This window comes from Chelonia mydas, chromosome 2 (assembly GCF_015237465.2).
Source record: "Chelonia mydas isolate rCheMyd1 chromosome 2, rCheMyd1.pri.v2, whole genome shotgun sequence".
Classification (NCBI taxonomy): Eukaryota; Metazoa; Chordata; order Testudines; family Cheloniidae; genus Chelonia; species Chelonia mydas.
In genome coordinates this window covers 3,228,434-3,254,180 of record NC_057850.1, presented here as the reverse complement: position 1 = coordinate 3,254,180, position 25,747 = coordinate 3,228,434, and the positions used below count along the sequence as shown (strand labels likewise).

Sequence of the window (25,747 nt, the reverse complement as noted above, 5' to 3'; positions counted from 1 at the left end):
ACCATGCGATGCACGGATCTAGAACTTTACAGCGTGTGTCTCCTTGCAGAACACTCACAAAGGCATGCTGTCCTAGAGTGCCTTACACAGACCATGCTGGAACGCTCCACCCCGCACCCTGATCTAGAACAACCTGCCCTGTGCGCTGATCTAGAACACTGGCGAGTCTTGCCGTTCTGGAGCACAGCCTGCCCAGTGGTCTAGAATCACCCTCCTCCTCCTCCGCTGCTCCCCAGTGCCAGCACTGCTCTGACATGCTCCATTTTCTAGAATGCTTTTCCCCCTTCTGCCTGTCTCACTTCCCCGGTTCCTCTAGAACGCTGCACCTCCCTGCACCCTGGAACTCCCTCCCCTCCCCCGCAGCGTTCTGGAGTCCCCCAAGCTCCTCCAGCATTCCAGGAGGCTCCATCTCCCCAGGTTCCAGGACACTATATCCCAGCTCCATTCCCTTCCCCACAGCATTCTGGACCGCTCCAGGCTCTGCTCCCCTGGCAAGCATGGGGGGCACAGCCATCGCCCCCATACCATCACAGTGCAGATGTGAGGAAGGTGGGGATGGAGTGGGGCACATGCCCCGGCCTGCCCTCCCTCATTCCCAAGAGCTGCCAGGCAGTGCAGCTCCCTGGGGGGCCTGCCAGCCACATGGCAGCTCTATGAAGGGGCTCCTGGTAATGCAGCCCATCCAGGGGGCCCTCCCCACACCCACACAACTGCCCCAATCGCTGGGCTGCTGCAGTCCCCGCAGCTGCCAGGGGACGGCCCTTCGGCTGAGTCACACGAGCGCTGTGCCTCCCAGCCCGGGGCGGAGACCAGCACTGACATGGCCAAGGGGCGCAGCACCCCTGGCACGGGCACAATGAGGGGAAGGGAGAGCTAAGTGTCTGGCTGCAGATGCTGCCTTGAGAGCCACCCCTCCCATCTCCCCCACCCCAGCCTGGGGGGCCACAGCTCTGAGGTGAAGATGCCCGTGGGCCCGGCCAGGGCACCGAGTCCCCAGGCATGGCGCGAGTCTGAGAAACAGGCAGGGGGTGGCTCAGACCCAGTCCTGCCACCAGTCTGCGCTGCCAGAATGCCCCCGGGGCCCTGACTGCCAGGGGCTTGGGTGGCACCTGGGCCCCCGGCTCATGGCCGGCACCACCCGGGGTTCGGGGCAGGAGGGTGGCCGAGCCGGGGTGCCCAGGCTGGCACAGAGGGGATGGGGTGTGGCGGGGCAGGAGGGAGTCGGGCAGTGGGTCACCTCCTCCTGCGTGGCCTCCGGCAGGAAGACCTTGTCCAGCTCGAAGGTCCTCTCCTTGCCCTTGTAGCGGGCGGTGACGCTGCTGTCACTGCCGGGCTCCGTGCTGACGGCCGTGCTCACCTCCCCCTCCTGCTGGTCCACCTCCGTCACCGGCTTCAGCCGGCACAGCACCCGGATGTTCCCTGGGGGCAGAGATGCAGGGTCACGGGGGCTCTGCGGGGCCCTGGAAACTGGAGTCCTCTACACGGGACAGCCAGGGGCCTGCCACGCTGTCCTCAGCCCTGCCTGGCGCCCTCAGGCTCCATGGCCCAGCCAGCCCCTGGCCAATCAGTGCCAATGGATGCCTGGCCCATGAGAAGCCAGGCTGAGACCCCTACCCACCGCCCCCAGAGCCGCCCGCAGACAGGCTCACCCTGCAGCCAGGGCCGAAGCCAGCCCTGTGGGACCCCACAGCGAATGTCTCCGAGCCAGCTGCTCCCTGCGCAGGGCAGAAGCCAGTACTGAGCCGGGGCGGCCTGGGGAGGGCGCTGTCCCACTGCGGAGGGGAACACAGTCGATCCTGTCCCTGTCCAGCGCCCTGAGCCATGGCTGTGGGGAGCAGGGCACGCTGGAAGTGGGCGAGGAGCACTCCCGCCCTGGGCAGAGCCCGAGCGGCACCATGGCAAGGTGGGACCCACGAGCAGCACCAAGGCCTGAGCTGCCCCAGAGACCAGGCAGTGACCTGCCTGCAAACATGCCCCCGCTCTGCCCCATTTGCCCACTCCCCCAGGCTGCAGCCACACACAGGCTGGGAGGGGGCGCAGGAGCCAGGGGAGGGCAAGTCTAGGGTCTCCGGTATTTGGGGAGGGCTCTCCATTGGCAGCTAAGTCCCTTAATGGCTCACTGGGGGACCCTTGGGTCCCAGCCCAGTGGGCACTGCCTTCTTCAGAGCTCTGCCCCCACACCCGGGGTATGCTCCCGTCACCGCCGGGGTGCAGCCCTGGCTCCTCAAAGCATCTGTCCTGGCCCAGACCCATTGGAAGGGACGTCTAAAGAGGCTTCTGTGGCTGGAGGTCCCAGCTCAGCCCCCGGGTGTGGGCAGGGAGGGCTCCAGGGACAGGCGCAGGAGCCTGAACCCTGGACCAAGCCAGGGGCTCTGGGGGTCAGCGCAGGTGCCCGAGCCCTGGGCTGGGCTGGGGGCTCTGGGGGTCAGCGCAGGTGCCCGAGCGCTGGGCTGGGCTGGGGGCTCTGGGGGTCAGCGCAGGTGCCCGAGCCCTGGGCTGGGCTGGGGGCTCTGGGGGTCAGCGCAGGTGCCCGAGCCCTGGGCTGGGCTGGGGGCGGGTCACAGGGTCCTGGTGGCCCGGAGCCAGGGCCACACCTGGTTTCCACTGGGGCTGAACCCAGCTCAATGTGAACTGCAGGAGCAGGAGGCGGAGCAGGAACGCCTTGGCTCCTCCCACACAGCTGCTCAGCCAATGAAACACAAGAGGTAGTCGCGCCAAGCTGTCATTGGCTGCTCAGTGACCCAGCAGGCAGGTGGTGACACCTGAGAGCCAGTTAACCCTTTCCCGCCTGCCACATCCCCCATGCTCGGCTCTGGACGGACCCAACCCAGGAGAGCGACCTGCCGTCCCAGGCACCCTGGGGCCTCTGCTGGGTGGGGCGAGGGGCCCATCCAGCCCCACCCGTGGCCCCTGCACTGAATCCATCCCCTGCCACCCTCCCCCAGCCCTTCGCACCTTTCAGCTCCACCAGCTGGGCGTGGTACTTTTTGCGCAGCAGCACCTCGTGCTGGTATTTCCGCTGCAGGTCCCGGCTGGCCTCCGACGCCTCGCTGGCGGCCGAGCACATCTAGGGGGACAGGGACACTCAGCCCCCCGCCGGGCCCCGCGCAGAGAGCCAGCCTGAGCGCCCAGCGCCGCTGGTGTTGGGGGGAGGAGGCTGGGGGACCAGGAGCAACTGCCCCCTTCCCCTGGACGGGCCTCCCCTGCCCCCCTCCATTCCCCGTGGGCGAGCCCCGCTTCTCCCCGACGGGCTGTCCCCCAGCAGCCTCCCCAGCCTTACCTGTCTCCTGGCCTCCCGGATGGCCGCCTCGTAGAACTCGGAGAAGTCGCGCACCTGGCTGCGCAGGCTGGAGTAGCTGGTTTTCATGCCCTTGAGGATGGGCTGCAGCGTGGCCAGGCGCCTCTGGACACCTGCCAGGGGAGCAGAGACCGGGGGCAGCTGCCCTCAGAAACAGGCCCTAGCTAGTCCATGCCCCCCACCCCTGCCCCACACAGGGATCCACTCCGCAGGGCTGGAATCTGCTCCCATCGAGCGCAGGGGATCCACTCCCCAGGGATCGGCTCCCCGGGAGGCAGCGCCAGGATCTGCTCCCAGCAGGGATCTGCGCCGGGGCACTAGCGCTGTGCGCTCACGGCTCAGGATCCCCTCCTGACCAGGGGCTTTCGGAGACGCTTCCCCAGCCCCTCCCCAGGCCTGCGGTACCTGTCAGCTGCTCGCGGAGCTGCTCCAGGTGCTGCTCCGAGCACTCCGAGGCCTCCTTGACGGCCTCCTCCTTCTGGGCTTCCAGGTGGCTGATCTCCCGCAGCAGCTCCTCCCTCAGCTGGGTGATCTCGCACTCGTAGGCAGAGATCTGCAGGTGGGGAGACCCTCGGGTCACCAGGGAGGGCTCGTCTGGCCCTCCCCAGGGGCTGTGGGGGTCACATGAGTGAGGGACGGGGCTCCTGGCTATGGCCTGGGGGGAGGTCGGTCCCTCCACAGGTGAGCGCCTGCTCTGGGGGCTGGACAGAGCAGCTCCGTTCCCCACCTCCACCTGCCGTGCCTGGGCCCCGGGGACCTGCCCCCTCTTTCGTAGGGTCTGGGCTACTGGAATGCAAGGCTGGGCTACCCTCCCGTGCCCGATGGCCACCCCCAGGGAGGGGTCTCTATGTCAGGGGATGCGGCTCTCAGCAAAGGAGTGAGGAGCCATGGACCGCGGTATTCTGCCTGCGAGGGCATGAGTTTGAATCCCACCCACCCTGTCAACAGTGCCGCTCTCGCTCACCTTGTCTCGCAGCCCAGCAGTCACCTCCTCCGAGCCTTGCAGCTGCTCCGCCAGCCGCTGGCACCGCTCCCCCTGGCTGGAGAGCTGCTCCAGCAGCCCCCGGTTCTGCTCCTCGGCCTCCACCAGAGACCTCAGGGTCGTGGGGGACTCCACCTCCACCGTCTGGGTCACATACTAGAGACGTGAAACGGACGCTGTGAGGGGCTGGGGAGTGGGGGCGCCACTGCCCCCTGCTGGGGGAATCAGACCTTTGTGTGTGTGTGTGTGTGTGTGACTGCCTCCCGCTGGGGGAATCAGACCTGTACGTGTGCGTGTGTCACTGCCCTGTGAGTGGGTGGGTGTCACTGCCCCTTGCTGTGTGTAAGTGTGTGTTTGTGTCACTGCCATGCATGTGTATGTGTGTCACCACCCTGGGGGAATCAGACCCATGTGTCTGTGTGTGTGTGTGTGTGTGTGTGTGTCACTATCCCTGCTGGGGGAATCGGACCCGTGTGTGTAGGGGGGGTGCGTGGGTGTGTGACTGCCCCCTGCTGGGGGAATCGGACCCATGTTTCTGTGTGTGTGTGTCACTATCCCTGCTGGGGGAATCAGATCCATGTGTGTGTGGGTGTGTGGGTGTGTGTGACTGCCCCCTGCTAGGGGAATCAGACCCGTGTGTGTGTGGGGGGGTGTGGGTATGTGGGTGTGTGACTGCCCCCTGCTGGGGGGAATCAGACCCGTGTGGGTGTGTGGGTGTGGGTGTCACTATCCCTGCTGGGGGAATCGGACCCGTGTGTGTGGGGGGGTGCGTGGGTATGTGGGTGTGTGACTGCCCCCTGCTGGGGGAATCGGACCCATGTTTCTGTGTGTGTGTGTCACTATCCCTGCTGGGGGAATCAGACCCGTGTGTGTGTGGGGGGGTGGGTGTGTGTGACTGCCCCCTGCTGGGGGAATCGGACCCATGTCTCTGTGTGTGTGTCACTATCCCTGCTGGGGGAATCAGACCCGTGTGTGTGGGGGGGTGTGGGTGTGTGACTGCCCCCTGCTGGGGCAATCAGACCTGTGTGCACATGTGTGAGAGCAAGAGGCTGCGCCTGCCCTCTAGAGGCCACAGAGGCAAACTGTGGCCCCGAGAGGCAGGCCCTGAGCTGGGCTCACCTGTACCTCAGGGGGCCGGTTCTGCTGGGTCTCCAGCGCGAGCTGCAGCCCCTGTATCCGCTCGTCCAGCCTGCGCACCTCCTGCTCCTTCCGCCACTGCACGGCGCTGACCTGCCCCTCCAGGCGCACCAGCTCCTCCACCTTCTGCTGCAGGGACGTCTCCAGGTGCTGCACCCTCGACCTCAGGCCCTCGTTCTCCTGGAGGGGCCGGGGGCAGGGCGTGGTTACGTGCCAGGAGGCTCCTCGGGGACCTACCTGGCCGGATCTCCCGGCGCAGTGCGTGTGTGTGAACACAGGGGGCGCCAGCCTGGAGCGGGTCTTTGGAGCTCAGGGTCCTGCATCCCACAGTGGTAGTGATGGGGGGGCTGGGCATAGGGGGACTCTAGCGGTCAGTGACATGGGGGCCGGATGGGGGGGCAGGGATCTAGGGGTGAGTGATGGGGGGGCTGGGAGGCTGTAGGGGTCAGTGACATGGGGGTTGGGTGGGAGTAGGGCTCTGGATCAGCAACAGGGGCCCCGCTCACCTTGGCCAGCATGGAAGAGGGCTGGGCCCAGGGCGGGACCTCTAGGGGTCAGTGACACAGGGGCTGGGCAGGGACAAGGCTCTGGGTCAGTGATGAGGGGGCTGGGCATGGGGGGGATCTAGGGGTCACCGATGCAGGGCCTGGGTGGGGGCCTGGGCGCTGGGTCAATGATGGGGGGCTGGCTAGGGGCAGGGTACTGGGTCAGCAACAGAGGCCTGCTCACCTTGGCCAGCGCGGCAGAGGGCTGGGCACAGGCAGGGGGCTCTAGGGGTCAGTGACGGGCAGGGGGGGGGGGAGCAGGGCAGTGGGTCACCTTGGCCAGCGTGGCAGAGGGCTGGGCACAGGGAGGGGGCTCTAGGGGTCAGCGACGGGGGTGGCGGGGGTGGTGGTGGGGCAGTGGGTCACCTTGGCCAGCGTGGCAGAGGGCTGGGCATGGGGGGGACGGGGGAGCAGTGGGTCACCTTGGCCAGCGTGGCAGAGAGCTGGGAATGGGGAGGGGGCTCTAGGGGTCAGTGATGGGGGGGTGGGGCGGGGTGAGGCAGTGGGTCACCTTGGCCAGCGTGGCAGAGGGCTGGGAATGGGGAGGGGGCTCTAGGGGTCAGCAACCGGGGGTGGCGGGGGTGGCGGGGGGGCAGTGGGTCACCTTGGCCAGCGTGGCAGAGGGTTGGGAACGGGGAGGGGGCTCTAGGGGTCAGTGATGGGGGGGTGGGGCGGGGCGAGGCAGTGGGTCACCTTGGCCAGCGTGGCAGAGGGCTGGGCATGGGGAGGGGGCTCCAGGGGTCAGCGACAGGGGGGTGGGTGGGGCGGGGCATGGGGGGGGCAGTGGGTCACCTTGGCCAGCGTGGCAGAGGGCTGGGAATGGGGAGGGGGCTCTAGGGGTCAGCAACCGGGGGTGGCGGGGGTGGCGGGGGGGCAGTGGGTCACCTTGGCCAGCGTGGCAGAGGGTTGGGAACGGGGAGGGGGCTCTAGGGGTCAGTGATGGGGGGGTGGGGCGGGGCGAGGCAGTGGGTCACCTTGGCCAGCGTGGCAGAGGGCTGGGCATGGGGAGGGGGCTCCAGGGGTCAGCGACAGGGGGGTGGGTGGGGCGGGGCACGGGGGGGGGCAGTGGGTCACCTTGGCCAGCGTGGCAGAGGGCTGGGCAGACACAGTCGCCAGCTGCTGCAGGAGCCCCTGGGTGATGCTGAGACTCTGCTTCAGCCCCTCGTTCTCCACCGTCAGGTTGTGGATCCGCTTCTCCGAATCCGTCACCCCCTGGAAGGAAAAGCGGGGCCAGGGAGCTCGATGCCTTGGCAGCCCCCCCTCTCTGCTCCCTGGAGCCTCTGTGCCCCCCCCCCACACACAGATGCCCACACAGCAGCTGCCAGCTTTCCTCTCCTGGGGGCTCCCCCCCCCGCTTCTCTCATCTTCCTCCCCCACCACATTCTTCCTCCCCTACCCTGGGGGGCAGGAGAAGGGATAGGCCTGTAAAGGAGGCGGGGGGGGGGGGGGAGAGGGCAGAGACAATAGGGGTGGGGGGGATAAAGTGGGGGGGCAGAAGGAACAAGTCTAGGCGGTACAGTGGGGGGACATGGGGCTGGGGGGCAGATGCAGTGGGGGGCAAAGGGACAGGTGTGGAGGGGCTGCAGGGGGGGGCAGCAGAGGGGATGTGGGGATGCAGTGGGGGGGAGCAGAAGGAACAGGCCTACGGAGTGGAATGGGGGGAGGAGGCACAGGGAAGGGGGGTTGGGGTGGGGGACTAAAGTAGGGGGGCAGAGGGGACAGGCCTAAGGGGAGGAGGCAGAGGGGATGGGGGGAGGAGGCACAGGGGACGGGGCTGGGGTGGGGATGTCTTTCTCCTCACCATCCCCGTGCGCAGCCGTGTCAGCTCCTCCTCTCGCTCCTCAATCTGCTGCTTCAGCTCGTGGACCTAGCAGAAGGACACACCTGGCATCAGGCCCCTCCCTCCCCAGGGGCTGCGTGCCACGGCCCCCTCCCCAAAGACAGGGGCGCTGCCGATGGAGGGGCGCAGTTAGGGCATAAGGGGTTGGCTGGCAGGGGTGAGCCCAGTGCCCCACATGGCCCAGAGTGCTGTAAGGATGAGGCCGGTGCCTGCTAGCAGGGGTTCCCCTATAGCTCAGGGGCGCTGAAGGGCTGGGTTCTTGCCCTGGTTCCCCAGGGACTCATCCATCCCTGACCTGCAAGGCCCTGCAAGCAGAGATCCCACCTGTGGAGTCGTCTCCATCCTCGGGGTCTTCTCCCCTTCCTGGGGCTTTGCTGTGGGCCCCGCCAGCCTCTCCTCAGCAAGAGCATCATTCCCATTGGTGCTCCTACCTGCCAAGGCTCTACCAGCAGCGCGGCCCCTGGTTCTCACCTGCAGGTCGAAGCTCCCTGCCAGCTGCTGCTTCTCCTTCTCCCCCTCTTCCAGCTGCTGCCTCAGGCCCGTGATCTCCTCCAGCAGCTTGTTCCTCCCTCCCTGCAGGGCACTGATGGACTCCACCAGCCGGTGTACGCCCACAGGGGTCACGGGCGGACATGGGGACAGGGGGCAAGCGGAGGGCGGCTTCATACCTGGGGAGAGGGGGACATATGCAGTCACTCCTAGGACATCCATGTGGGTGCAGAACTAGGTGGGCCATCTGGGGAAGCGACGAGGGGGATGGGGGGATGCATCCCACCATAGAATCAGCCTGGAGACAGAATCACCCTCCGCTCAGTGAGGGGCAGGTGGGTATGTGCTCGGGGGGGGGGGGGGGATGGATGTGTCGGGGGTTGGACAGGTATTTTGTATGGGTGGATAGATGGATGAGTGTATTGCATGGACGGATGGATGGATGGTCATGTTGGATGGACGGGTGGGTGAATGTTGGATAGGTGGATGAATGAGTGGGTGCATTGCATGGGTAAATGGATTAGTCTGTTGGATGTGCGGATGGATGAGTTTGTTGAGTGGACAGGTGGATGGATGGATGGTGTGTTGGATGGACAGGTGGATGCGATGGATGGATGGATGGGCAGATGGATGTGTGTGTTGGATGAGTGTGTGTGTTGGATGGGCAGATGGCTGAGAGTATTGGATGGTGTGACGAAGTGCGACTGTTCTTAATGTTTCCTCTGAATAGTCTGGGGGTGCCTCACTTTCCCCTAGGCAGTTCTTAAGTATCTAGGGGTGGGATAAGGGTGTATGATCGTTGCAGAGCCCTAGAGGGCCAGGTGTGTGCAGGGGTCTGTACACAGAGAATGGCCGACACCCTATTTCCTGGCAACTGATGGCCTGGGCCCTTCCCCCCTGCAAGGTGAGAGCTAAAGGGTTGGAGAACAAAGGAATCAGGTGACCTCCTGGCCCGGGAAAGGGACAAAGCCCAGAGGAGGAGGGGCTGGAGGGAGTTTCAGTTTGGGGCTGGCTGGGACATGGAGTGAAGGGCAGACGTGGTTGTCTGGCTCACTGCCCCCCAAAATGGACCCAGCTGAGGGGTCCTGTTCTCTGCACCTACAAGCTCTGTTTTATACCATGTTCCTGTCGTCTAATAAACCTTTTGTTTTACTGGCTGGCTGAGAGTCACTTCTGACTGCGAAGTTGGGGGGCAGGACCCTCTGGCTTCCCCAGGAGCCCCGCCTGGGCGGACTCGCTGGGGGAAGCACACGGAGGGGCAGAGGATGCTGAATGCTCCGAGGTCAGACCCAGGAAGGTGGAAGCTGTGTGAGCTGTGCGTCCTGCAGACAGGCTGCTCACAGAAAGGAGACTTCCCCAGAGTCCTGCCTGCCTTCATGGGGAGCAGTTCCAGGGCATTGCCCGGGGACTCCGTGACAGGTGGATGGATGGGTATGTTGGATGGTTGGGCAGATGGATGAGTGTGTTGGATGGTGTTGTCAGAAGTCACAGGTGTGGTGCTCTGCTCTGTTAAATGTTGATAACAGACGGTTGCGTGCGTGTGTTCCCTCTGTGTGCTGCCCCGGCTCTGCAGATCGCTGACACAGAAGACCCCGAGAGAACCCCCGATGACCACAGGCTCTGATAAGGTACGAAGGCACCCGGCCAGGTTTATTGTCAAATGAAACAGTCTCTAGCTCCCCGGATCAGATGTCTACAGTTCTGCTAGTACATATGTGCTCCCTGACAACGGATCGGCTCAGTCAGTGGCGAGATTTACCACTGCCCCCTAGGCCAAACCAAGACATCCACTCAGGAGTGCATTCATAGACAGCTACAAACAAGTTACACATCACTCCTGACGCATAGAGGTGCAACCCCTCTAGGTGTTAGGGTGCCGCCTCTCACAAAACAACTCTACCGTATTACCTTCCTGCCCCTGTCTTTAGGATAGGTCAGCCTGTTCCTGTTATCTGTGGGGAACGTGCTAGTACCAGAGTGTTCTGGTACCATCCTGGCACGTGTTTCCATAACTAGTGCCCAGGACCTTTTAGGGATGTGTATTTTTACAACATCAGCCCTCTTCTTGCCAGATTCTGTGAGCAGGGCCTGCCTCTGGCTCACAGCTTAACTTTGCTTTATGTCAGCAAAATCTTGACCATTACTTTAGTTCAGGCCTTAGGCTTCATACCAGGCCTCTGATGCAAGAGTTTGTTTCAGGGCATCATCTTACTGCAGATGGATTGATGGATATGTTGGATGGATGGTTGGTTGTGTTGGATGGTTGGGTGGATGGTTGGGTGTGTTGGATGGATGGATAGGTGGGTGGGTGTGTTGGATGGTGTAGTAGGAAGAGAGCCTGAGACACAAGCCCTTGTATCAGAGGCCTGGAATGAGGCAGGACCTGCTCATAAAATCTGGCAAGAACAGGGCTGATATTGCAGAAACACACATTCCTAAGAAGTGCTAGGCACAGAGCACTCACGCAAACACATCCCGATATCAAGTGGTACCAGAACGTCCCAATATCAAGGATGGTAGAAAAACATTCCCCAAGGATAAAAGGAACACACTGACCCCTCTTAAAAGATAAGGTCAAGATGACAGTATGTAATAGAGATGTTTTGATCGAACCAACATGTACAAGGTGATGGGTGATAATTCGCCACATCGGGGGCAGTAACTATGTCAAAGGGGCAGTACTAACTTGTTTGTATTAGGGCAGGGGTCGGTAACCTTTCACAAGTGCTGCGCCAAGTCTTAATTTATTCACTCTAATTTAAGGTTTTGCGTGCCAGGAATACATGTTAACGTTTTTAGAAGCTCTCTTTCTATAAGTCTATAATATATACCTGAACGATTGTTGTATGTAAAGTAAATACGGTTTTTAAAATGTTGAAGAAGCTTCATTTAAAATGAAATGAAAATGCAGAGCCCCCCAGGTCGGTGGCCAGGACCTGGGCAGTGTGAGTGCCACTGAAAATCAGCTCGCGTGCTGCCTTCAACACGCGTGCCATAGGTTGCCTACCCCTGTATTAGGGTATAAAGATGTATCTCAGAGGGAATATCTTTATCTGGCCTAGGGAGGAACGGGAAGTCCCACCATTCACTGAGCTGGTCCATTGTTATGAGCATACATGTATTAGTGGCCCAGTAGTCTGTGGGATACTAGTACTGTGCTTCTTCAACAATAAACCTGGCTGGGTGCCTTCGTCCCTTAACGGATCTTGTGCTCATTGAGCGGTTCGCTCAAGGTCTGCTGTGCCAGCTGTCTGCACAGGGCTGGGGCGGTACACAGAGGGAACACACACAAGCAGCCAAATATTTATCAACATCTAACCACAGATGGATGGATGGGTGGATGTGCTTGATGGTTGGGCAGATGGATGAGTGTGTTGGATGGACGGAGACATGAATTCATGGTGTGTTGGATGGATGGGTGGGTGAGTGTGTTGGATGGCTGGACAGATGGATGAGTGGGTGTGTAGGATAGACAGGTGGACGGATGGGTGATTGTGTTGGATGGATGAATAAATGGACAGGTGTGTTGGATGGGTGAGTGGATGAGTATTTTGGATGGATGAATGGATGCCTGATCTGCCTGTCCATCCAATACACCCATGCATCCACCTGTCCATCCCACACACCTACCCACACATCCATCACACCCTCCATTCATCCACCCAAAATACTCATCCACCTTCCCCTCCAACACACCGGTCCATCCGTTCATCCATCCAACATGCCCACGCATCCATATGTCCTACCAACACACCATCCATTCATTCGTCCGTCCATCCAACACACTCATCCATTTGCCCACCCATCCAACACACGCACCCATCCATCCAACACACTCATCATAGAATCATAGAATATCAGGGTTGGAAGGGACCTCAGGAGGTCATCTAGTCCAACCCCCTGCTCAAAGCCGGACCAATCCCCAACTAAATCATCTTAGCCAGGGCTTTGTCAAGCCTGACCTTAAAAACTCCTTCCTTAGAAGTTTTTAAGGTCAGGATGGTATGTTGGGTAGATGGTGTGTTGGATGGACAGGTGGATGGTTCTTGTATGGGAGGGTGGGTGGTGTGCTGGGTAGGTATATTGGACGAATAGATGGCTCGTGTGTGGAATGGCTGGATGGTGTGTTGAATGGGTGGGTGTGTTGGATGGACGGGTGGATGGTGTGTTGGATAGGTGGGGGTGTTGGATGAATAGATGGTGTGTTGGGTGGATGGATGGGTGGGTGTGTTGGAGGATGGGTGTGTTGGATGGACGGGTGGATGGTGTGTTGGATGGATGGGGGGGTGTTGAATGGGTGGGCGGATGGTGTGCTGGATGAGTGGGTGTGTTGGATGGGTGGGTGTGTTGGGTGGACGGATGGGTGGGTGTGCTGAAGGACGGGTGTGTTGGAGGGACGGGTGGATGGTATGTTGGATGGATGGGTGGGTGTGTTGGATGGGTGGGTGGATTTGCTGGATGAATAGATGGATGGTGTGTTGGGTGGATGGATGGGTGGGTGTGTTGAATGGACGGGTGGATGCGTGAGCTGCGGTTCACTCGTTCATCGGGTCTCTTCAGAAGACGAAGTCTCTTCTCCCTCCAGCAGAGCGGGTCCCTGCAGATCAGTCTCTGTGACTCATTCAGTCCTTGGCCTCTCTCCAGAGGCTGCCCAAGAGGGGCCGACTGACCACCACTCATCACCATTTCATTTGGACACTGCCCCTGAGCCGAGCCCCTCCAGCACACTCTGCCTCCAGTGGCCTCATGGGGCAGCCGAAGCTGCCCGACAGGTGACTTTGAGCAGCCACCATCCTAGAGGTGAAGGGCTCCTCCCCCCTATTACCAACCCCTCTCCATGCCCAACCGCCAGCCAGGTTTCCTCCCATCACCAGTGCAGCCACCCTCCCGCATCTCCAGGGCTGCAGCAGGCCCATCACCCTGGTCCTCGTGACAACCTCAGGAGCTCCTCTACCCTGTTGTCTTCAGAGGGGAGGAATTCACACAAGGCCTGACAAGGCGTAGGGGACGAGGCGGGACGCCAGGCAATGGCACCCAGGCCTCGGTGGGACCCCAGCGGCGCCCAGGCCTTGCGAATTTCACCCCCGAAGCCCAGGTGGCTGCTCGTGGGTGTTGCTGCGGTCGGGACGAACGACTCCCCACCGTGCAGTGTCTCCATGACGTTCTGCTGCTCGCAGATGACGCCCTCCAGGCTCTCGATGAGGCTCAGCTTGTCCTGCACCCGCTGCCTGTAGGCCCGCCTCAGCATCCGCAGCTGCTTCCGGCGCCGGCGCTCCTCCCGGCGCAGGAGGGAGCGGTACTCCCCGGCTTGCTCCTGCAGCCGCTGCATCTGGCCATAGTGCTCCAGGAAGGAGAGGAGGTGGGACATCACCGAGATGAGCGGGGAGTCGGGGAGCTGGCGTGGGGGCCCGTGGGAGGAGCAGGGGGAGAGGGGGACCCGTGGAGATGGTCCGGCCCGAGTGAGATGGCGGGACAGGGGGGAGGGGCGGACAGGGCAGGTCGCAGGGGCACATGGGATGTGGGGGGGATGAGGGAGGTGGTTGGAAGGAGAAAAGAGAAGACAGCAGTTAGCGCAGGCAGAGGGTGGGGATGGTTTGCCTAGCGCGGATGGTGGGGGCCAAGGACTCAGGAGACCGGGCCCTGTCCCTGCTCTGCCACAGACCCCGTGTGACTCTGGAGTGGGTCACTTCATCCACTGTGTCTCGGACCCCCACGCGTGCAGGGGGGCTGGCTCCATGAGACGCTATAGGCTATGGTGAGGCACTACGCCCAGGGGCCAGAGGAAACCCCCAGACAGGTACCCCCGCACCCAGCAGCCTGCGCAGACCTCACAGCTGCCTGGCACCATCGGCAATCACACACCAAGAGCAGGGGCCCTGTGCGCTGGGCACGGCACACTTCGTCGGGGACAGGTGCTGTCTGTCTGTCTGTCTGGACTGCTGAGCGTGGGAGGAGAAGGGACTCGCCCAGGGCCACCCGTGTCGCCGGGGTAGGAAAGGTGGCAGGTCAGGCGAGCCACCCGAATACAGGCCCGGGGGCTGGGCGGGACGGCACTCCGGCAGCTAGACCAAGCGCCCCCCCCCCCCGCACTGCTGTGTTTAGTGCACCAGCGTGAGCAGAGCTAGCGCGTCTGTCCGCGCGAGCTGGGAATCACCTCCCGGCTCAGACCCAGAGCCTGGGCCGCCTCCGAGCCTGGGCTCCTGTCAGGAGCGGAGGAGCCCTTAGGGCCCGGTTCCTGGCTGCCCTGTGTCGTGTCATTGAGGCCAGCGCTCCCAATGGCAGCGTTCTATCCACGCTCTGCCAGGCTGCGCCAGGCCCTTCGGTATCACCGTGACGGGCGCTATCCAAAACCAGGCAGGTGGACATGGAGCCAGGGATGGGCAGCGCTGCAGGATTCCAGAAACCCACACACACTCCAGACCAAGTCCTTTGGTCCCCTCTGTGGTCTGAGACACACGGTGACCCAGGGGACACAGGGACTGGGTCTCCTTCTCTGCTCCAGGCCTCAGCAACCCCCTTCTGGGGAGAGGAGAGAGCTGGAAAACTCCTGGGTGGACAGGAGCGCTGGCGACTGCCTGGTAAATAGCCAGCAGGTCAGTGAGGGCAGCAAAGTGAGCAGAGTGGAGGACAGGGACGGATGAGACCTGGGAGCTGTCTGGATGGATGGCTCTGCTGGGCTGGTACATGGCCAGTTCAGATCTGACGCGGTGGGTCCTGGTGTGACCCAAGAATCCCGGAAAGCCAGCCGGCAAGGGGGTCCAGCAATATCCCGATGCTGGATTGTGCATTCTGGGTCCCCAAAGAGCGAACTGTCCACACAGATGCTGCGTAAGGGGCTATGGATGTCCACTGACAGCGTGCAGGTTTTCTATCGCACAAGGGACCTTTGTTCACCTGGCTCTCGGGCGGGACGTGAGCACCGTAAGCTAACACAGCGTACACCCACGTACGTACAAAGCCAGCAGGGGGATGTGAAATCAACAGGGAAGCGGCACGCTGGAAAAAGAAACCCCAGTGCGTTATCCTGATCTGAGAACATACACTGAAGTCTGGGGACTTGAGCAGAAGGCAGAGACGACACCCCCCATCCTGCACCTAGGAAGGAAGCGGGCTGGGCATTTACGGTCCTGAAAACAGGATCTCAACCCCCCTTGGCTGAGACTCGGCAGAGGAGTTTGGGGGTGAGATATGCTTCGCTGGCCGGCAGCTTAGCCTGCTGAGTGAAGTGCAGGCTCCAGAAGGCGTGCTATGATCTTGTTTTACAGGTAACCTTTTGTTTCCATTATTCTCCCTCGCCATCTCTTTGTTCTTTGCCAATGATCTCACCCTTGTTTTCACGACAAAGATCCCTCAGAGCCGCGATATCACACAGAGAGCGGATCCTGACTCTCACAAACAGGGGTACATGTTGGCCCCTGGGGGACAGCCGGCCTGGTACTTCTGGGAGTGTCCTGTGGAGACGGGGCTCGGGGACTGGGTGCACCTCCTGTTAACCTGCAAGGCAAGGGAAGGGCTGGCACGGCCTGGAGGAGAGGGCCTGGGTGGCTGACAAGAGGGTGGGGTCAGGGAGTGGACACCCAGCTAAGCACAAGCAAGACTCCCCCGGCACAAGAGACGGGGGATACCAAGGGGCCCCACAGCTCTGGGCACCCCGAGACCCATCACACCTGGCCACACCTGTTTGTGTTTCATGCTCCTCATTGCCATGGAGACAGGTCTGATGGGGAACACGCCCAAATTTACCTTCCCGCCAGGGGCCTCTGTGTCCGCTGGGCAGAGCTTCCCCTCGGCAGCTTCCCGCTTGAGGGACAGGAATTCGGTGAGCGGGGTGGTGGCATCCTCCAAAAACCCGCTGTCAGGGCCAGCCTCCTCCTCCTCCGTGCCACTCCCTCGGTCGCTCTCAGAGCTGCCTGCAAAGGCGGGGACCAGCACTGGGGCGGGAGCAGCAGCGCCGGGGCGCCCCTTGGCTCCCCCACCGTCGAGACAGCTGTGCCCCAGCGCAGCGGCACCCCCCCCCCGTGTGAGATCCACGCCCCCAACACCCCGCACCCCTCCAGGACATGAGCGGAGATGGGGCACTGTCCCAGCTCACCAGCCCGGCATGCACCGAAATACAGCCAGCACCCGCCCCCTGCAGCTGGGCCCCGTGCGAACCGGACCAGCCGCTGTGGCTCAGAGCCATGCACGGGGCGGGGAGAGGAGGCTACGCACTGTCCAGCTCCGGCAGCTCCGGCCACAGCTTGCGTCGCCTGGCTGGCTCCACGGAGAAGGCATCGGGGCCCTGGAGAGCAGGAGGGGAAGGAAACGTCTGTCAGCAACAGAGGCCAGGCCATGGACGGGTCCTCAGAGCCCCCCGACCAACCCGTCCCCTTCCACGGATGGGTCCTCAGAGCCCCCCGACTAAACCTCCACTGCAAATAGGTCCTCAGAAATCTCCCCATCACCATGGACGGCATCTCAGAACCCCTCCCCCGCAGACGGTGCTTCAGAGCCCCCCCCCCCCCCCCCCCCCCCCCCCGAGCAACCCCACACCACAGATGATGCCTCAGAGCCCCCATGGCACCACCCCTTCACGAACAGCACCACAGAGCTCCTCACCCCCTGAACACTCCCCACCACGGCTGCCCCCCCCAAGCCCCTCTGGGCACGGACAGCCCCCCCATGCCACCCCCCACTACTGTGCCCTACAGATCTCCCCAAGAAACCCCCCACCACAGACAGCCCCATAGAGCTCCCCCCCGGCTCCCCACAAGCCCAGCACAGAGCTGACCCTGCCGGGTGCACCTGATGCCCTGAGCCGGAGCCATCTCCGCGATGAAGCTGTCTAGACACCGGGAACACTCCCGGATTGCTCCCTTCAGCACTACGTGCCCCGGGCCCTGACTGCACCCCAAGACCTGACCCTCTCCCACGAGGCCTGGCCGGGTGCACCAGTGGGGCTGGGGAACAGCAAGGTGCTGAGCTAGCAAGACGGGAACCCTGCTAATGGGGAAGAGCCGGCCCTACCCGGGTGCTGCCCCCCACTAACGTACGCCACGGGGGAGGGCACACGCCCGTTCCCCCTCGGTGCCCAGCGCACAGAGGACGAGCAGCTGCTTAGCCCCCAGTGGCAAGCCCCGCTCTTTAACTCATGCTTAGCTCTGGAGGTCCCTGGTTCAGCCCAGCCCCTCGCCCGGCTACGCTGATGGGGCACCTGACTGTGTTGCCTGGCCTCACAGCGGGCACCCCCTACTGGAGGAGTCGGCATTGCACCCAGCACCGGCTGGGGTGCGGGGGTGCTGCTGTCTGGGTACGGCTCTCTAGGGGGTGCTGGGAGAGCAATGCCCCACGGTGGGCTGCTGCAGAGGTGGGTGCCTGAGGGGGTCAGGGGCTGCCCACAGGGCAGCACGGAGCCAGCGTTACACTGGGGGGGGCCGGGGGATGCTTTGATTTAGACACAGAGACTAGCCCTGGACCCCTGAGCACAACTGCCCCAGTTTGCAAAAACCACCTCCTGCCTCCCCCACCCCGCAACCAGCCTGTACATGACGCCTCATGCATCCCCCTTCCCTCCACCACCCCCGCGGTCTAGACCCTGCCTGTCTCCGGTCCCCGGGGCAGACCCTGCTCTCCACCCAGCGGCCAGATGGACTCAACCCCTCGTCCAAGCTGTCAGATGAGAATCCCTGCCCATCCTAAACCCAACGCAGCAGCACCAGTGCTGGGGAGCTGTCTGCCTCTGTGCCCCCCGCCAGGGAGACAGACCCACAGCGCAGCAAGTCAAAGCCTGAGCCAGGCCTCCCTGGACAATCAATACAGCCCGGCTGGAAACTGCGCCAGCTCCCTGCTAACAAGCTGCAGCCGAGCCAACCTCGGAGCCAGCTGCGCAGAGCGGAGCCGAGTGGGGAAACGGCAGAGCGCCAGAGCCGAGATGCCCAGGGGAGGAAATGGGGCAGGCTCTCAGCACCGCCCTATGGATCCAATCAGCCCTCTGGCAGGGGAGATCGCGCTGCCTTGAGGGGTCAGGCCCCCATCCTGCCGGGCCCCTTTGGAGAGAACCGACCCCCCAGCTGCTAAAGCGCCCACAGAGCCAGCCCGGGCACACCTGGCACGCACATCCCGCCCCAGCAGAGGGGCCCAGCCTGGGAACGGCGCACAAAGCTCTCTGCCAGCAGAACACGAGGCACGGCCAACGCTCCTGGCCCTGTAGACGTGTCTGGCGAGGCTCAGCGGGGCTGGGCACCGACCCGTGGCTGCGGTGAGGAGGGATCAGAGATTGGAACAATCGATGTCTATTCAAACAGCAGACAACACCCCTGCCCCCAGGCATCCCCAGTGCAGAGCAGGGGCCCAGGGCAAAGCGGGCAGGGAAAGCCGAGGTTCTGGGCCGTGCTGACAGGCAGAGGGAGACCCAGCCCCAGCCCCCCTGCAAGGGGAGGAGTGAATGAACCCCAGTCTGCTGTCCTCTGCGCTGCGTCCGACTGGAACCAGGAGGCTCAGCACAGACAGACCGAGCCCTTCAATCCCTCGCGCCTTCTGGCGCCTGCTCCAAGCAAGTGGGCCCTGGCAGGCTGGGCCCCCGCCCCTGAAGCCACACCGTCCCCAGCCCCTACTCACGTCCCTCGCGCCGCCAGTCTCTCCCACCTCCTTTCCCTGGCGCTGTTGTAACACGCTTGTGAAGCGTGGGTCATGTCTCTAGGGGCTGGTCCTGATAGAGGATAAGAGCCTACTGCTGCTGTTGGCTGACGGAGGGATTCCTTTAGCTCAAGCGATGGGGACCTACGCTCTGGTGCGGATCCACAGCGAAGGATGTCACTGAACCGGACCCCAAACAGGCACCCGAACGCCTGCGCTGCCATCCCTTCCCATGCACAGCCAGCTTGGGGAGTAGCCCACGGGTTACCGGCCGACCCGCAATAACAAGCCTGTGTTAAAACAGGGGTAGGTGTTAGCGTTGGCACAGGGATTCCACCTGGCCCCAGCATGGGACGTGGGAAATCCAGGCCCATCCATCAACCAGGGGACAGCCTCAGCACCCGCATCTCCAGCAGCTGCCGAGGGCTGCGGTGGAGTCTCCATCCCTAGACATTTTTAAATCAAGATTGACCTCGAGCAGATCTTTCAGAAAAGCATCCAGACAGGAGTTAATGCAGGGCACTCCTAGGGCCGATGTGATAGATACAGAGATCTCACAATGGCGCCTCCTGGCCCCAGGCTCTCAGAATTGATGGAAAAAACACCAGGAAATCACTAGTGGCCCAGGAGCGAGAACACCAGAGTCCTGCAGCGGCCTTGGAAGGACGTCAACAGGACAGGACCTGCCCCCCATGTACCCCCGAGGGCTCTCACCCCACCACGCTGGGTGCAGGATCCTAGTGATGTCACACGGGCCAGCCTGGACAAGGATACAGTCAACCGGCTAAGTGCACAGCTGGGTCAGCAGGTTCAATTCCCCCTCCAGCAGGGCTGAGCTGCCCCCATGCCCACCCCCTAGACCCCTGGCTCTCCGCCTCCCCACTGCCAATTTCAGTCACTTCACTGGTACGGCTCAGTGCCCAGGCTGCTGGCAGCATTGATCTCCAGAACCAAGCTGTGCCCGGGGCTGCTCTGCCACCACCATAGAAGCATAGAATATCAGGGTTGGAAGAGACCTCAGGAGGTCATCTAGTCCAACCCCCTGCTCAAAGCAGGACCAAGCCCCAACTAAATCATCCCAGCCAGGGTTTTGTCAAGCCTGACCTTAAAAACTTCTAAGGAAGGAGATTCCACCACCTCCCTAGGGAACTCATTCCAGTGCTTCAGCACCCTCCTTGTGAAAAAGTTTTTCCTAATATCCAAACTAACCCTCCCCCACTGCAACTTGAGACCGTTACTCCTTGTTCTGTCATCTGCTACCACTGAGAACAATTTAGATCCATCCTCTTTGGAACCCCCCTTCAGGTAGTTGAAAGCAGCTATCAAATCCCCCCTCATTCTTCTCTTCCATAGACTAAACATCCCCAGTTCCCTCAGCATCTCCTCATAAGTCATGTGTTCCAGTCCCCTAATCATTTTTGTTGCCCTCCGCTGGACTCTTTCTAATTTTTCCACATCCTTCTTGTAGTGTGGAGCCCAAAACTGGACACAGTACTCCAGATGAGGCCTCACCAGTGCCGAATAGAGGGGAATGATCACGTCCCTCGATCTGCTGGCAATGCCCCTACTTATACAGCCCAAAATGCCATTGGCCTTCTTGGCAACAAGGGCAAACTGTTGACTCATATCCAGCTTCTCATCCACTGTAACCCCTAGGTCCTTTTCCGCAGAACTGCTGCCGAGCCATTCGGTCCCCAGTCTGTAGCGGTGCATGGGATTCTTCCGTCCTAAGTGCAGGACTCTGCACTTGTCCTTGTTGAACCTCATCAGATTTTTTTTGGCCCAATCCTTCAATTTGTCTAGTCCCTCTGTATCCTATCCCTACCCTCCAGCGTATTTACCACTCCTCCCAGTTTAGTGTCATCTGCAAACTTGCTGAGGGTGCAATCCACACCATCCTCCAGATCATTATTGAAGATATTGAACAAAACCAGCCCCAGGACCCACCCTTGGGACACTCCGTTTGATACCAGCTGCCAACTAGACATAGAGCCATTGATCACTACCCGTTGAGCCCGATGATCTAGCCAGCTTTCTATCCACCTTATAGTCCATTCACCAGCCCATACTTCTTTAACTTGCTGGCAAGAATACTGTGGGAGACAGTGTCAAAATCTTTGCTAAAGTCAAGGAATAACACATCCACTGCTTTCCCCTCATCCACTAAGCCAGTTATCTCATCATAGAAGACAATTAGATTAGTCAGGCAAGACTTGCCCTTGGTGAATCCATGCTGACTGTTCCTGATCACTTTCCTCTGCTCCATGATTTTTCCAGGGGCTGAGGTGAGGCTGACTGGCCTGTAGTTCCCAGGATCCTCCTTCTTCCCTTTTTTAAAGATTGGCACTACATTAGCCTTTTTCCAGTCGTCCGGGACTTCCCCCGATCGCCATGAGTTTTCAAAGATAATGGCCAACGGCTCTGCAATCACATCCGCCAACTCCTTTAGCACTCTCGCATGCAGCGCATCCGGCCCCATGGACTTGTGCTCGTCCAGCTTTTCTAAATAGTCCCGAACCACTTCTTTCTCCACAGAGGGCTGGTCACCTCCTCCCCATGCTGTGCTGCCCAGTGCAGTTGTCTGGGAGCTGACCTTGTTCGTGAAGACAGAGGCAAAAAAAGCATCGAGTACATTAGCTTTTTCCACACCCTCTGTCACTAGGTTGCCTCCCTCATTCAGTAAGGGGCCCACACTTTCCTTGGCTTTCTTCTTGTTGTTAACATACCTGAAGAAACCCTTCTTGTTACTCTTAACATCTCTTGCTAGCTGCAACTCCCATTTTGATTTGGCCTTCCTGATTTCACTCCTGCATGCCCGAGCAATATCTTTATTCTCTTCCCTGGTCATTTGTCCAATCTTCCACTTCTTGTAAGCTTCTTTTTTGTGTTTAAGATCAGCAAGGATTTCACTGTTAAGCCAAGCTGGTCGCCTGCCATATTTACAATTCTTTCTACACATCGGGATGGTTTGTCCCTGTAACCTCAATAAGGATTCTTTAAAATACAGCCAGCTCTCCTGGACTCCTTTCCCCCTCATGTTATTCTCCCAGGGGATCCTGCCCATCAGTTCCCTGAGGGAGTCAAAGTCTGCTTTTCTGAAGTCCAGGGTCCGTATTCTGCTGCTTTCCTTTCTTCCCTGTGTCAGGATCCTGAACTAGACCATCTCATGGTCACTTCCTCCCAGGTTCCCATCCACTTTTGCTTCCCCTATTAATTCTTCCCGGTTTGTGAGCAGCAGGTCAAGAGGAGCATGGCCCTTAGTTGGTTCCTCCAGCACTTGCACCAGGAAATTGTCCCCTACACTTTCCAAGAACTTCCTGGATTGTCTGTGCACTGCTGTATTGCTCTCCCAGCAGATATCAGGGTGATCGAAGTCTCCCATGAGAACCAGGGCCTGCGATCTAGTAATGGGGATTTGGACCAATGGGCTTTGGACCATGGGTCCCCTCTGGACTGTTGCCCATTTTTGGCTCTGGGACTCCTGCCTCCTTTTTTTCCAGGGGAAGAATCGTTTGCTATCTCCAAGAGCTTGAGTCAGGTGATAGAGACGGCAAACTGAGCAGCACTCAGCCCCCCATTCAGGATACAGGGAACCAGGGACTGTCTGTGAGGTGGAAATACAACACATTTACAACTGATCAGAGAGCCACTTTTCCCACACGCGTCATTAACCTGTGTAACTCACTGTTACTAGACCTTATTGAGCTTAGCAGAATACAAAACAGGGCCAGACCCTTCTAAGGATCATTACCCCAGCCATGGTTACCCATTACAAAGGCTATAATCTCTCCTGGTCCCGGACATCAGCAGCCCCTAACTGAATGATGCGGGGTTAGGAAGAGATGACCCCCGGACAAGTTACTCCATAATCATCCAGTACCAGGTGCCTTGTGCCTTCCTCTGGAACGGCTGGGGCTGGTCCCTTTCACCGACAGGACAGACTGAGACTATCCCTGGTCTGTTCAACCTGCCCATTCCTATGTCCCGAGTGCTGACCCAGACAGACCGGAGGGGCCACTAACCACATTCAGAAAACAATCTCAGCTCCACAGCAAGGCATGGCGAGCGGGAGGGACGGGGCGTGCCTGGAGCCCCACCTAGCCTGAGAGCAGGGGCTGCCCGACTGGGGAGGGGCAGGTGGACTCACTCAGGCAGCTGGCTCCTTAGTGCACCCGGAGCGGGAGAGGACCTAGGGTGTGGGCTGAGCAGTCACGAGTGGGGAGCCGGACTGAGCTGCTCTTCACATTCCCCTCGGGACCCCAGGACAGGGGGACCTGCCATGCACTTTGCTATGAGCTGGTTGGGAAAGGGGCCTGCTGCCAGGGAGACAGAGCGGGTGCGCAGTTACCATGGCAACAGATGTCTTTGAAATTCCACCACGGAATGATGGCGACAGATCGACTGTTACTTCTGGTTCCTGTCACTGCAAACCATCTCTGAGTGCCCCTCCTCCCCCACCAGCGTGCCAGGAATAATGGGGATCCATCCAGTCAGGGGCAGGTGCCCCCAAGTCTGCATGGCTAGGACTGAGGTACCCTCCCTCCACCGCTTCCCATGCCGGGAGAGGATCAGTGTCCCATATCACTCCCCTGGGCTGGATCTGGCAGCACCAAAGCTGACCTGGTTTCCTCCCCCTTCCCCTGGCCTGCCAGGCAGATGCGACAGCCGCAGCCAGGCGGGCTTTCTTCTCTGCACCGATCAGGGAGCAGCATCCCCACAAGAGAAGCAACCACGGCTACCCGGGCACGCAGCAGCTCAGAAGCCAGGCTGCCGGGGACCATGCCAAGTGGACAGGGGGCAGAGACCCAGGGCCGGCAGTGTGAAGGGCCGTGGGGCTGGGAGTGGAGAGGGAATGACTGACTATCTGGCCCAGGACAGAGCAGTCCCACTCAGGCAGGGGTCAGGGACCGGCTGCTCCGGGTCAGGAGCAAACTGAACAGCGTGAGGGGAGAGGAACAGCCCATCCCGGTGGGGCAGGTGGCAGCTTCCCATCCCTGCCATGAGTTGGGAGGACTCAGCCGGGCCTCCACCGCCCAGAAACCACCCCACGGCCTGGCACCTGGGGAGTCTGTTCAGGAGACGCCCAAGACCAGCCTGGCCGGGGGGCTGCAGGCTGGGACTGAGGTCAACAGACCTAAGGGGGGAGCCCAGGGCTGGGGGAGCAGGGGGCTGCGGGTTAGGATTGAGGGGCACCAGCAGGGCGTGGAGATGGGGGATAGCAGGGAGCACCGGGGATTTGACTGGGGAAAGGCAGGAACCCCGGCACAGGGCACCGGAGGACAGTGAACAGCTGCCAGGGGCAGGTGCTGCTGGGGGCGTGCAGAGCAGCTGGGTGCCGGGGGCAAGGCGGGGTGGGGGGTGCCGGGGGCAAGGCGGGGGGGGGTGCCGGGGGCAAGGTGGGCGGGTGCCGGGTCCAGGGTCGGGAGGGGGGGCCCGGGGGCACAGCGGGTAGGATAGCTCCCCCCCTTTGCCCTCCCCAGAGGTGGCACTGGCAGGTGTCCCGGGTGCCGCACCCCGGGGCCGGGCTCCGCTAACGGGGTCCCCGTGGCCCAGCGGTCCCGTCGCACCGCTTGATCCGATCCAGAGACTGGCCCGGGCCGGGGTTCCCCACAGCGGGGCGGCTCAGGGCCCTCTGGAGGGCATGACGCTGGCCGAGGGGGGCCGGGGTCCCCCCGCCGGTGCCCGAGCCCCCCCCCCCCCCCCGGCCCCCCTACCTGCGGCGGGGGGAGCGGCGGCGGGCCGCGGCGCAGCAGCGCGTACACGATGTAGACCAGCAGCGAGTAGAAGGCGAACATAGGGGCGCCGGGGGGGGGCCGCCGGGGCGCCCCGCGCAGCCCAGCCCGGGGATCCCCTCGCCCGCCCGGCAGCTGCAGCGCCCGCCCCCCGGCCGAGCCAGCCGAGCCAGCCGCAGCGGCTCGGAGCATGCCCAGTGCCCCCGCCCGCCCCTGGCGCTGCGGCACCGGCGGGGCCCGGGCGGAGCTGGGGGGAGCCGCCCACGGGCGGCGAGACGCGGGGACCCCCTGCAGCTCCCTGGGCACGGGCAAGACACGGGCACCCCCTGCAGCCTCCTCACGCCCTGGGCATGGGCGAGACACGGGCACCCCCTGCAGCTCCCTGGGCACGGGCAAGACACGGGCACCCCCTGCAGCCTCCTCACGCCCTGGGCATGGGCGAGACACGGGCACCCCCTGCAGCCTCCTCACGCCCTGGGCACGGGCAAGACACGGGCACCCCCTGCAGCTCCCTGGGCACGGGCAAGACACGGGCACCCCCTGCAGCTCCCTGGGCACGGGCAAGACACGGGCACCCCCTGCAGCCTCCTCACGCCCTGGGCACGGGCAAGACACGGCCACCCCCTGCAGCTCCCTGGGCACGGGCAAGACACGGGCACCCCTGCAGCCTCCTCACGCCCTGGGCATGGTCGAGACACGGGCACCCCCTGCAGCTGCCCCACTCTGGGCACAGGGGAGACACAGGCACCCCCTGCAGCCTCCTCACGCCCCGGGCATGGGCGAGACACGGGCACCCCCTGCAGCCTCCTCACGCCCTGGGCACGGGCAAGACACGGGCACCCCCCGCAGCTCCCCTCACGCCCTGGGCACGGGCAAGACACGGGCACCCCCCGCAGCTCCCCTCACGCCCTGGGCACGGGCAAGACACGGGCACCCCCCGCAGCTCCCCTCGCTGACACGGGCACCCCCTGCATCTCCCCTTGCCCTGGGCACAGGGGAGACTCGGGCACCCCCTGGAGCCTCTTTGTGCCCTGGGCATGGGTGAGACATGGGCACCCCAGGCAGCTCCCCTCCTCTGGGCACGTGCGAGACACGGCTACTCCCTGCAGG

General features: G+C 61.9%; 1 protein-coding gene across 2 annotated transcripts in view; it reads right to left on the bottom strand.

Moving 5' to 3' along the window:
• The window catches only part of KIFC2 (kinesin family member C2), a 32,980-nt gene extending 8,210 nt beyond the window's left edge, over nucleotides 1–24,770 (bottom strand). Inside the window, exons 1-13 of one of the 2 annotated variants that reach the window (XM_037891839.2) lie at nucleotides 24,620–24,770; nucleotides 16,503–16,572; nucleotides 16,035–16,201; nucleotides 13,434–13,686; nucleotides 8,274–8,470; nucleotides 7,764–7,829; nucleotides 7,037–7,174; nucleotides 5,400–5,597; nucleotides 4,263–4,436; nucleotides 3,704–3,851; nucleotides 3,281–3,411; nucleotides 2,956–3,067; nucleotides 1,238–1,419 (exon numbers count right to left, since the gene is read on the bottom strand). In XM_037891839.2, the coding sequence (XP_037747767.1) occupies nucleotides 1,238–1,419; nucleotides 2,956–3,067; nucleotides 3,281–3,411; nucleotides 3,704–3,851; nucleotides 4,263–4,436; nucleotides 5,400–5,597; nucleotides 7,037–7,174; nucleotides 7,764–7,829; nucleotides 8,274–8,470; nucleotides 13,434–13,686; nucleotides 16,035–16,201; nucleotides 16,503–16,572; nucleotides 24,620–24,700 (1,917 nt within the window). In that variant the 5' untranslated portion in view covers nucleotides 24,701–24,770. Of the gene's footprint in view, nucleotides 1–1,237; nucleotides 1,420–2,955; nucleotides 3,068–3,280; nucleotides 3,412–3,703; nucleotides 3,852–4,262; nucleotides 4,437–5,399; nucleotides 5,598–7,036; nucleotides 7,175–7,763; nucleotides 7,830–8,273; nucleotides 8,471–13,433; nucleotides 13,687–15,617; nucleotides 15,786–16,034; nucleotides 16,202–16,502; nucleotides 16,573–24,619 lie in introns of those variants that run through there. The other variant, XM_037891840.2, reaches the window with a different exon arrangement.
• Between the last annotated feature and the right edge of the window lie 977 nt (nucleotides 24,771–25,747).